The sequence below is a fragment of the Tenrec ecaudatus genome, chromosome 13 (assembly GCF_050624435.1).
Source record: "Tenrec ecaudatus isolate mTenEca1 chromosome 13, mTenEca1.hap1, whole genome shotgun sequence".
Classification (NCBI taxonomy): Eukaryota; Metazoa; Chordata; class Mammalia; order Afrosoricida; family Tenrecidae; genus Tenrec; species Tenrec ecaudatus.
In genome coordinates this window covers 51,870,570-51,883,237 of record NC_134542.1, presented here as the reverse complement: position 1 = coordinate 51,883,237, position 12,668 = coordinate 51,870,570, and the positions used below count along the sequence as shown (strand labels likewise).

The 12,668-nt window shown below is 41.6% G+C and overlaps 1 protein-coding gene across 1 annotated transcript in view; it reads left to right on the top strand.

The window, feature by feature from the left end:
* FAM171B (family with sequence similarity 171 member B) overlaps positions 1–12,668 on the top strand; it is a 54,155-nt gene that overhangs the window by 32,485 nt on the left and 9,002 nt on the right. Inside the window, exons 2-6 of the mRNA XM_075529532.1 lie at positions 4,310–4,543; positions 5,357–5,449; positions 6,283–6,441; positions 8,741–8,911; positions 9,988–10,104. Of these exons, the coding sequence (XP_075385647.1) occupies positions 4,310–4,543; positions 5,357–5,449; positions 6,283–6,441; positions 8,741–8,911; positions 9,988–10,104 (774 nt within the window). The remainder of the gene's footprint in view (positions 1–4,309; positions 4,544–5,356; positions 5,450–6,282; positions 6,442–8,740; positions 8,912–9,987; positions 10,105–12,668) is intronic.

Here is a 12,668-nt window from a genome sequence, read left to right as displayed (position 1 = left end):
AGGCAATAGGCTTTGTTATTCATAAATAAGTCCTTCAAACCCTCTCACTTTCAGCAAGCAGATCGCAAATTGTTAATGAACTTTCCTCCCATTTTGATGCTTGTTCTGATTTAGAGTCTAGCTTCTTGAATTTTTTTGCTCACCATACAGATTGAATGCGTTGGGAAAGGGATACAACCCTGACACACATCCTCCTGGACTTTTACCCAATAGTAGCTTGTTGCTCTTATCAAATGACTGCCTCTTGGGCTGCATAGGGGTTTCTCGGGACACAATGAGATCTAGACTTCCTCTTCTTCCCAGTATTGTCTGCGAGTTGTTATGATCCACAAAGTTCCATGGCTTTGCCGTCGACGTCTGTCAGGCATTGTCTGTTTTCAGCCAAGGTCTAGCTGACATCAGAGCAATATCACTCATCCCATATTCTCGCCTGGATCTGGCTTGACTTTCAGGCATTCCTGCCCATGGGCCGCTGCCATCAGTTTAACATTGTGTGATATTAGCGATATACTGGATAATGTTCACGTTCTGTTGCATCTCTTGTCTTTGCAATGGGTACAAGCAGGGGTTTCTTCCCATCAGTTGTTTTCTTGGCGCTGTCGGGTGAGTGCTTTGCAGCATTGCGTTCAGCTGTTGAAGTACATTCCGGAGCCTCGCGTTTCCCAATGCCTCCGGCGCAGCCTGGCCTTCATCCTTCCGTGCCGTCGTTGTTGACCACGTGCGACCTCCTGAACTGGACGAACATCGGCCACTTCCTCTTTGTAGTGACTGTCTCTGCCTTTCATGGCTGGATGAGTCTTTCCTACCGTATAATATTTTGCCCATAGAAACTTTCAGTATTGCAACTTGAGGCTTGAAGTTTTTTCCCTGTATTTCGTTCTTCTTGAGATAAGCTAAATATCTCCTTCCCTTTTGGTTTTCTAAGGCCGCATTTGACTTGTCTTCTTGAGCCGCCCTTAGAAATGTCCCTGATTTGTTCTTTGACGTCATTCTGTCTTCTATTCCGTCTAGTAGCTACGAACTCTGCATCCTAAAGTCAGTCTCACGATGTCTTCCAACACCCTTTCTTGTTTTATTAATGACCTTTTGCACTCTTCGTGTGATGTTCGGGATGTCATCCTCAAATCTATCAGGTCTTTGGTCCTTAGCCTTCAGTGTGTAAAATCGGTTCCTGATTTCGTCTGTGAATTCTGGCGGGATAGATTCAAGGCTGTATTTTAGCTCAGTGGACTTGCTTTGCTTCTTCACCTTTATCTTAATAAAAGTGACTTATGGCGGTTCCAGTGTTAGCCTCTTGCCTTGTGCCGCACGGTCTCTTTCCACAGGAGGGTTGACTTGATTCCAGTGTATTCCATGTGCTGATGCCTACGTGCTATGCCCTTGAAAGAAGGTGTTGGCAGTGAATAAGTTGTTGCTCATACTGCACTTTTTTCCTATCATCTCCAGTATTGTTTCTGCACTATTGTCACATTTTCCACATTCCGATTCTTCTTGAGTCTTTGTTTCCGACTTTGGCGTTCCCATCACCGGCGTTTATCGGTGCATCTTGATTGCATGCGGGACCCATTGCCGACGGTAGAAGGGAACCGCAGTCTGTAAACCCCTCGCTGGCACCAGTGGTTGCTGCATGAACTTCAGTGGAAGCGTTCTAACTAGTCTTCCTTGTAGGCCTTTGGATATTATCTTATCCCTGACAGCCTTGTGCTTCAGGATAAATACTACCTTTTTGTATGTTTTTAGTTTGAATGTGACAACCCTCTGTTTCAGGTTGTATTATCAGCATGGTAGGTCATATGCTGGTCCTATTTCAAAGGGCAGTACCAGTCGATGGCAGGTCACTAAAGCCTAGCATAACACTTTTCATCGGTTTTCTTCAGTTTTTCACCAAGTCCACAGTTTTGTAGACTCATTCCTGTGCGTTCGATGTTTCGATTATTATTGGATGCTTGCAGTTGCTTCCTCTCGTCTCAAGTGTGCCCCAACAGCCAAGGACGGTCCCGTTGCTCAGGGCACTTCTTCTTGGCGGAGGCCGCTTGACTCTTCTCCAGTTGGATTTTGAGTGTCCACCAACCTGCGGGGATCATCTTTGACACTTTATCAGACGTTCCTCTGCTATTCGCAGGATTTTCCCTCACCAGGGGGTTGTGCAGTCCTTCTTCCTGGTTCGCTTGGTCTGGCAGCCCGGCTGAAACTCATCCATCCTTGTTGACCCTGCTGGTCTTTGAAATAATGTTGACCCAGCTTCCGGTACCACAGCAACATGCAAGCCACCACAGGTTGACAGAGTGACAGACAAGGAATGCACTTTTAATTATGTCAGGTCTCTCTCTATTGGAAAATAGCAGCGATAACATTGTTCCTTAACTTTCTCTTATTATATATTCCAACATTTGATTTAGTTTTTATTTTTAACCAGAGAGTTATAGTTTCCATTTAAGTGTTGTGGTTATGGCTTGGAGTGAGCATGTGTGTGTGTGTGGGGGGGGGTCCGGGTGTGCTTTTATCCTTCTAATTAATGTTACACAGTGCCCAGGTTCTCATTATGCTGGCTCGTTGTTCTTTGAATTATGCTTAGTAGTATGACTGTGAGGCTTATGTTCCACATGGTTCAAAGACGACTTTGAAGTCGTTCATGAATAGGCTAGAAAGCTGACATGACCCCTTACTATAGTTGAAGTTTAAAAATACTCCCCAACAAAACAAAGCAGCTAGTCGTTCAACAATAGGTTTGTTCAGATGGCATTTTAGAAAACTTTGACTACATTTGGAATTAGCATGAAATCTATAGGACCTGATAGTACTAGGATTAGTGAGAGGTGATAAAAATTTGTTTTCCTGAAGAAAGCAGCTGTCTTTTAAAAATTTTTGCTGTTTTCCTCTTTTTCTTCTTTTGATTGGTGTGGGGGGAGGTCAGATGCTTACAGACATCCTCCCTGCTGCTGGGGACAATGAACTATTTCTCCCTGAGGCTCTCTACGACCAAGCATTCTCACCCTACAGATAATGGTCTCTATCAGTTGAACCAGGGAACAAGTCAAACAGGCTCTGTGACATCCAAAGTTAAGCTGCTATCCTAAATCTAGGATCCGCCCATCTTGTCACTTGTATACCCCCAATCCCTCCTCTTCCTATTGCGTGTATGTCCCTAGACCACCCCCTCTCATTGCTGTATAACCTATAGTGCAACCCATTCCTGTGTCTTATGTCTTTACCTGTAATTAGTGGGCATGCACTCCCCCAAAGGTATATAAGCCTGGGTTAGCAATAGAGGCCTCTCGCTGATCTCTCCCCCCCTCTTCTCAGCTCCCTCTCCTCCCCTGTTTCCCTATCCCCTTGTCCTCCTTCCCTTCCCCTCTCTTCACGTGGACCACCAAGCAGGGCTGCGGTGAGCATGCTACCATGAAATGTGTCTGATTCCGTTATTGCAACATTTCTTCTTTCTCTCCTGCTCTCCATGACTTCAATATAATATTTATATATCTCAACCGTGCAATTGTGCTTATTGAACCGGTGATTAGTGGTGGGGGGCTGGCACCCCCAACTCATACCACAGATTGGCAGCGGGGAAATGGAGTCATAATACCATGCATTATCAATAATAAACTCTAAAGTCCATCTTTATTTAAAATAAAGTAGGAAGAATAATGCATTCACTGGGAAGTTTTTACCTTCTTTCTTTATCTGTCCGTAACCATGCAACCCCAGCCAACCCCACTGCCATCAAGTCAACGCTGACTCCTAGTGGCCCTGTAGGAGGGAGGAGAACTGCCTTTTGAGGTTTCACAGAGTCAGTCTTTACAGGAAGGAGCAGCCAGCCTCATCTTGCTCCCACAGAGCACCGGGTTGGTTTGAACAGCTGACCTTTCAGCTCGCACTCTGAAATGCAGCCCCCTGCACCCCCAGGACTCCTTTATGCCTAAAAACAAAATCAAACCCACAGCCACTGAGTCATTTGCAGTTCATAACAGTCCTACAGGATGGAGGAGAAATTGCTTTGGGGAGCTGCCAAGACTTTCTATCTTAAAGGGAGCAGTGAGCCCATCTTTCTCCTGCTAATGGTTTTGAACTGCTGACTTTGAGGTTAGCAGCCCAACTTGTAGCCCGCTCTGCTACTAAGGTTCTTTGCATACATTACAGTGTGGGGGTGGTGGCTTAGAAAGTTTATGGAAAAATGGAATTTTCCCATGAACTCTTCAAAGCCCCTTGTGTGTCTTACAACGTTTTTGTTAGGCAGATGTCTTGAAGGACATTTGAAAGCATACCGGCCTGTGTGTTCTAGCCTCTAACATGCTGCCACTTTTCCTTCTAGTGTCGGTGTTTATGCTCAAGGTCCAGGTGAATGACATCATCAGTCGTCAGTACCTGAGTCAAGCAGTTGTGGAAGTGTTTGTAAACTATACAAAGACAAATTCCACAATAACTAAAAAGAATGGAGCCGTGTTGATCCAAGTGCCCTACGAGCTAGGGCTCAGCCTAACCATCGTTGCTTACAAAGATGGCTACGTGTTGACACCCCTGCCCTGGGAGACCGGGAGAATGCCAAGTAAGCGCTGACATCGGAATGTCTTACATGTCAATGATGTTTTCCTTCTGTTTGGGAAATCTCTTGATCTGGTAACCTGAAACAGAAAATGTTTATGTGGAGTTCGTATGAAGTAGGTTAGGCCAGTTTGCAGACAGTAGGGAGATGTTTTCCCTTTTGTGGGAAGAGTTTTGGAGGAAGCCTCAGCAGGAGCTCTGCTTTACACAGAGGCTGTCTGCAGGTGGCCGTGGGGGATTGGCAGGCCTGAAGCTTTATTAGAATGCCGGTGCGTCCAATTAAGTGAGGCCAGATGATGATGATGTTATCGAACTATGCAACCAACTGTTTAGGTAGATGTGCTAAAGAATAAGACACGGAAAATTTCCATTACACTGAGTGGAAATGGGATTGGAAGTGGGATTTTCTTGGTGGTGTATGAGGACTGGGCCGGGAACAGAGCTACCATGGACTCAGGAGAGCTGGCTGCGAAACTGGGGTGGTGTTCCCGTCCGATGGAAAGGAAGAAAATGGAAAATATTTGTAAAATAGACAGTAGAGATCCCAGGATTCCTTTTGTCTTTCTTGTGGTTTTTTTTGCCTCCGTATTTTATGTGCTTCCTGTAACTTGTTAAATTTAAAAATCATGGCAAAATAGATGCGCTACAGCTTTCCTGCTTCTGGTTTGTCCATTTGCAGGGGTTGTGAGTGCGGGGCTCGCGGTGAGCACGGCTCTGCCTCAGTTTCCCATCTGCACAACCTGTTGGGACAGAGCTATATTTGCCCCGCGTTTTCGCCACGTTTCATCAAATATTCTAATTGTGCTCTATTTCACAGTTTATTCATCAGTTACACTTTCACTGTTCCCACAAAGCCAAGCAAATATATGGCTATTTGAAGACACTGTTTTAATTACTGGGAAACTAGCAGGTAAGTACAACACTTTTTCTAATATCATACAGAGTGATTATTATATAACTGTACTTCACTAATGAATCTGTGTTGATTATAACCAGGGTGTGGGGAAATTAATTGATCAGGGATGACCAACCAATTTTTGTTTTACTTTGAAACTACAAAATGACTTTATGGCGCAGGAGGAATATACATATATTTTTTTCATGTACCAATTTAGCCTCTAAAATGGAAACATCTGAGTTTCTGAAAGACATCTTCTGTCTTTTATTCCAAATCACATCTTTTCATTCATCCTCTGGGGATATTCATGTTTGGGGACATTGGGAAAAAGACTGATCACGTGGCACTGGGACCTTGGGTTCTCTAATTTGCGGGTCCCTTGCATTCCTGCCTCCAGTTAATCTTGTGGCCTTAGAGAGCTGGGTAATTTATTATCCGCTCTGCATACCTGCCCTATCCCATTTGCATGTCCTACAATGGTGGGGGGAGAAAGCTTTGTTTTGAGTAATGATTTTAGTTACAAGTCTTCTAGTTTAGCTTTACCAACCATGGAGATTTTCTTCTCGCCCTCATGTCCCCCTCCCTCGCTGACTCTTAAAGCAGGGTGAAGATATAAAAGGCAGTAGGAATAAGTTAGAAAGGCAACTCCAGGTACTCTGAAATAAGCAAATAAATGAACAGTCCGTTAGAGATTGCAAGTAAGAGTTACACAGGGCATGTTAGTGAATCTTAGAGGTCATTCTGTCTGCTTTGTAAAAGTGAAATATCCCGATCCATGATACTATACTTACGTACATTTGCTTTGTCTATTTACTTATTTAATTATGGGGTTTTCCTTGTTCCAGATGCCAAATCTCAACCGAGTGTTCAGTTTTCAAAAGCCTTAATTAAACTGCCCGACAACCATCATATTAGCAATGTTACAGGATATCTTACAGTTTTACAACAATTTTTGAACGTGGACAATTTTCTGTATACAACTGGAATTACTCTCAATAAATCAGGTAGTATATATATTTTATATACTGTAATTATATTTAAAAGAAATATAAGAACATTTATCTTTCACCAAATACATCTTACTTAGATATATGATATTTAACTGAACTTTAGAGGATACACGTCACCCTTGAAAATATTTCTGATTATCAGAATGTTTGCAACCAATTTCCTTTAACATAATAACAGAATGCTTAAACCAGAGTCTTCTGCATAAAGTATTTCAACTCCATGGACATTTTTATTGACAGGATATTTTGATTCAATGAAAGTAAATATGGGATAACGAGTAGGACTACAATAACTTTGTAAATTAAAAAATACACTTAAATATTTGATTCCAAGAAGTTCACACATATCTATTCATATAGCGAGATCTTCAAATCCTTCTTCTCAAACTGATCAGACGATTCACTAATGACGATCTAAGAAAAAAGTGAACAGGGAATTCAGGACAGGTAAAACCCTCAGGAACAATAGTGAGAGTAGCGATACCAGGAAGGTAAAGGAAAGGTGGGGGGGGGGGAGGGAGAACCCATCACAGTGATTTACATATCACCCTCTCACAGGGGGATGGACAACAGAAAAGTGGGTGAAGGGAGACAATGGTCAGGGGGAAGACATGAAAACAATAAATTGTCAAGGGTTCATGAGGGAGGAGGTAAGGGAGGGGAGAAGTTAATAGAAATTTAATGGATACAGAATATCTGTTTAGGGACAATTCTTGGAAGTACATAGTGGTGATTGCTATATACATTTTTAATGTAATTAATGGTACTGACATGTACACTTAAAATGATTAAAGTGACAAATTTATGTTATATGTATTTACCACAATTTTAAAAAATTTCAAGTGAAAGCCAACGTTTGAAATAAATTATAAATATTTTTCACCAATATTTATTTTTCTCTAAGTATTGGAAATATCTCTATACTGGAATTAACAGACTTAATATGTTCATGTAGAGCTGTCATGGTCTAAAAGCTAAGTGAATGATGGACTTTATGTTTTGACAGTGCCCATGAATCTCCTTTTTAAAACATTCTGGAATGCCCTCTGAATATCCAAATTCTACCATTTCAACCACTTTTTGTATCCTGTCTAAAATGCTGAATCTAAAAACAAAATTCACCTTCAGATTATTTCTGATAGGCTTAGTTGTGTCAAATAGGTTCTTTGGGCATTCATTTGGACAACAGCCAGAAATCACAGCGGTGAAAGCAACTACGTATCTGAAAACCAAAGTCATTGCCATCGAGTCCCTTCTGCCTCATAGCAGCTCCATATGTGTCTGGGTCGCGTAAATCAGTTGCCGTCAAGCTGAATCTGGTGCCTGGTGACCACCTGTGCGTTCGCGGAGACCGCATTCCATCAGGTTTTCAGTGGCTGGTTCTTTGGGAGGCCGATCGCCAGGCCTTCCTTCCTGGTGTCTCGGGGTACACTCAAGCCATCCTGCTTTCTGTTAGCAGACAAATGCTGACAGTTGACAGGACCCAGAGCCTCCTTTGGCAAGATACTTTGGCAAGTTGATTTTTACCTGCTGTACTTGAGCTGTCTAGCCTCTAGTCTCTTTCAAGCCTGTATTTTTCCTTCCTTGTACCTGTGACACCAGGGGTTAAGGTGTCGTGGTTATGCCCTGGGCTGCTAACCACTAGGTAAGCAGTTCAAACTCCTCAACTGCTCGTTGGGAGAAAGACAAGGCTTTCTACTCCCATAAAGAGTTACTATCTGGGAAAGTGACAGAGGCAGGTCTGCCCTATCCTGTATGGTTGCTATGAGTCAATCCACTTGATGGCCGTGAATACCTATGACTGACGTTGGGACTGCCTAGTCTGAGAAGCTGTCTTGAGCCTCACCTGTTGGGAAGAACCCACAACCAAGATGAGCAAGTGTTGGCATGTAAAAATACACTGGGCCTCTTGCCGTGACTGTTACACCTCTGAAGACAGTCAGACTCGGTGAAGTTGCTCAGAGGCCCTCAGTAGGATTGAACTGGATGTTCATGAAACATCTCGTCTTGACTTTTCCTTCTCGGCTGCCTTCTTGAGAGTATTGCCAAGTATCACTTTTAATGATTTTCCCTTATTGTTATCTCACGCTCCCTGATCGAAAGACCTAGCTCTCTGCTTCCCCCAATCTTACAGCCTACAGGAGCTGTGGCGCAGTGCTTTTCTGTCAGGCGAGGTTGCCGTGGGTTACAAGTGACTGGACCACACTCAATAGCAATATGTAATTACAACTTTTGTTTACATTTTATTTTAACAAAATGTCTTTTTTTTTCTTTCTATTTTTTTCGCTTTCAGGTTTTGAAACCATTGAAATAGCTCCTCTTGCTGCAATATGTGTGAAAATATATTCTGGAGGAAAAGAATTAAAGGTGGATGGTGCTATTCAGGTTTCTCTTCCCCTTCTACATACAAATGATGTGAAGGCAGGGGACCACATCCCCGCGTGGAGATTTGATATGAGCATGGGTATGTGACCTAGGAGAAAATAGCCCGAATACTTTAAACATGCCTCTATACACTTTCCAGTGACCAAAATTGGCCTCATTTATATAACTATGGGGAAAATATGCCATTACATTATATCAAAGAATAGCACGTTTTTCTCACACCCCATTCTGAGAATATGGAAGGTGGGCATTTGGGGTGAAAAAAAGATCAAGATAGCAGAACTGTACACATGTCTGTTTAGGAGGTGAGCAGTGCATGCTCGTGCTTCGAAGAGCGCGTGGAAACTGCACAAGTGGCAGTGGCAGCACGTGACTGTAAATACAGTAAAGAGTAGAGGGCTCGGAGATCGGGATTCAGTCCGTTTATCAGCACTGTGGCTTTGAGCAAGTCATTTAACCTACTTGGACCTCTTTCCTAATCTGTTGAACCTACTGTTGATTTTCTGTAAAGACACAGCAAGAGGAGCGGATCCCAAGGGCTCAATGGAAAGTAAAGGTCTAGCAAAGAACGATGGCAATACATGTACTAATGTGTCGGATACAATTGATGTATGGATTGTAACGAGTTGTAAGAACCCCAATAAAATGATTTTAAAAAGAGAGACAAATAGCTTCTCTATTTCAGTCTTATTTCTGATTCCTATTCCTGATAAAGGCCTCTGTATTTTATGTACCTTGAAGTGACAAAAATGGAGTCAATCGATCCTGCCTGGTAACATTTAATTTAATGTAATTATTTAAAAGTAATAGGTTGACTAAGTACCATTATTTTCAGGGCCTTGATTTTATTAAAAAAAACACTAAGTTGAACATGATAAATAAATCACTGCAACAAATTAATATGTCAACTATAACTATACACTGAAAGTTTAAATAGTTATGTTGACTTACATTAAAGGCATGAATTTTCTATAATTTTTAATGGATGATAAAAACTATTAGATAGCTTTTTAATTAAAATATTTTTGGTATTCTTTGTATGACTATCAGCTTTGAAGCATATAAACAGTAACAAGTTGATTTCTGTTCTTGAGTGATTATTCTATCCCAAGGGTTGAGTTCTGACTAACACTTTTAATTTTCTTTCACTCTTAGGGGCTTGGATAAACCATGGGCAGGGTATAGTCAAGAAATATAACAATCACTTAATTTGGATATATCATGCGCCACACTTAGGCTACTGGATAGCCGCGCCATTTCCAGGAACTCGAGGTATGGTAAACATGGAGCCAAAAGCGGAGAGTTTCGACTGATAGTAATTGATCTGGATTTTATTCTAAGCATTGCCATATAATCTGGTCCATGATGTCGGGGAAAAAAATCACTTAATCTCTTGATCTGAGGCTTCTTGTTTTATTCGTTTCTTTCTCTCTCTCTGTATATGATTAAGCTGGATGAGCTCTACAGTCCCTTTACCAATAATGCCCGATAGGTCTCTGCAAATATGAGGCTTGTTCGAAAAACGAATTCTCTTTTTTTTCAGTGTACTATTCTTTTTAAAAAATTCTTGAACTAACTAGTGTAGAGCTTTGTGGGTGCAAGACACAGAAATGGCTTCTGGATTACTAGCTCTTGGGAGGACATGAGCAGCTCCCCCGATGAAGATAGCAGGGGAGTCTGCCGAGCCAGGTGCTAAAAGGCCCGGACTGCAACAACACCAGAGAGTCCAGGGAGCCGCCCGTTTGCCTGCCTCTTGCAGCTCGCTGCTGCTTTGGGGATGGCTCTCAGACTTGGCAATGTTTTCTTCACTTTGGCCAGGATTGTTGGCCCAAACTTGGGTTATGAGTAAATCCTAGGCCAGGGGCGGAGGAAGGGCACTGGAGTAATAGTATATACAGAGTTTTTTATAAGAAAAGACAGATGGTATCCCAAATGAAGACTAGACTGACATGAACAGAGAGAAGGTATGTGGAGGGGAACAGTCAAAATGAATTTTTTGCTATGGATTAATGACTATGTCCTTACTGTTTACTGATCCCGACGTGTGATAGCCTATTCACTTCCCTAATAAACCCCCATATTTGTGAAAAATAAAAAAGAATCTTCTACAAGGGAGATAGTATTCCTATTCTAGGAAGACTAACATTTTTATTTTCTAAATTAAATATGGTATTAAAGTGCCTTCTATGTAATTTGTACCCAAGGAAACATCATTCACTTCTAGTTGTCTAAATCTCCTCTCACAATATACAAACTTATGATATAGTTTGTTCATTGAATCTTGAAAAGATAAAAACCAGTCCATTGTAATCTAGACAAGCCGTGAATCTGCTATAGACATTTTCTAATCCTGGACGACTTTCATTCTTTTGGAAGGTTATTTATTTTATTTTTTGCCAGTTCTTAGATTTTATTGATAATTATCATGTCTAAACAATAGTGTATTTTTTAAAAATTCTATGTGAAATCTAAAATTATGCTTAGATGCAACATCCTAATAATCATATACTGGTTTCTAGGACAACAATTTTGTAAAAACAAAATGAATAATTTATTTATACAAAACTCTTCAGGAAACAAAATAATTATTTTCCCTTTTTTGAAAGTTATTTTTATTATTTTGTAACTAATCTTTAATAGGCCTTATACTTTTCTCTCTTTTTTTGGTTTATGGCATTGTTTTAAAGCAGTTGAAAACTAAAAACCACGGGGGGAAAGTACATAGGAACTATATTTGAGACTTCATGTCTGGAAGTAGTATTTTTATACTCACGTGTAATGGATAACTTGGTTGAGCATAGAATTCTATAGGCAGGCAATAATTTCGGTGTGTTTTTGAGAAGCAGGACGCTATTCTAAGACTTTGCTCAAATGCAGCACGAGGCTAGGATCTATACCTGAATTTTCAATATAATCTGTCATAATTAACGTTTGTAGCCTCCAGTACAGAGTCAGTTTCTCAGGCTCTGTCTCTTGACCTTCTCTGGAAAGATTAAATCTAGAAGGGATTTTTCAAGAACGGTGGAGGTGAACTTGCTGGCAGAGGGCATTTTAGAGATTTTCCTTAAATTTGCAACCAGTTATCCTTTTTTTGTGCCCCATTTTCACGTCCCTTTCCTGAGCAGCCTACTACTGCCCATCTCGGCTGAGTGATTATTAGAGGCTTCTTGCGTTGCCCTGTGCCCCCTCCACTGCCATCAAGTCGACTGATGCACAGCGACCCTTTAGGGCAGAGTCGAGCTGCCCTGTGGGTTTCTGAGACTAACTCATGGAGGTAGAAGATACCAGCTCTGTCCCATAGGGCGCTTGGTGGGTTTGAACCAAGTAGACTTGGTGGTTAACAGCCCAGTGCATAAACCACCACACCCTCATCGGCGCTTGGCTTTCTGGCATTCGGTGTGCATGCATATTTACAGAAACAAGACAAAATACCACTTTTACTGCTATTTGAATGCGATTTTAGGAGAGTGGGCGGATACGTGGCATTCCTCCATCTTTCACCACGTGTCAGCGATGATTCTTTTAGCTTACCTAGTGTCTTGGCTCTGAGGTGAGAGGCAACTCTTCCCTGGTAATTTCATGATGGTCAGAAATCTTCTCAGTACACAAGCTGACCCAAATTGTCACATTTTTCATGTGTTTCGCAGTAGCTTTTTAGCATCTGAGACAGTATTTGACTACCAAGCTTGCTTTGAAGGTTTTCAAGGTTTTTTTCTGGAAAGGGTTTTGTTTTCAATCCAAGTTTATTTTTATTGGCATTGTAGTTGGGCAGTTGTTACTGTATGCTTGTTTTCCAGCCATTGAGTGTACCAAGACCCTTTTCTGGGAAGCCACAA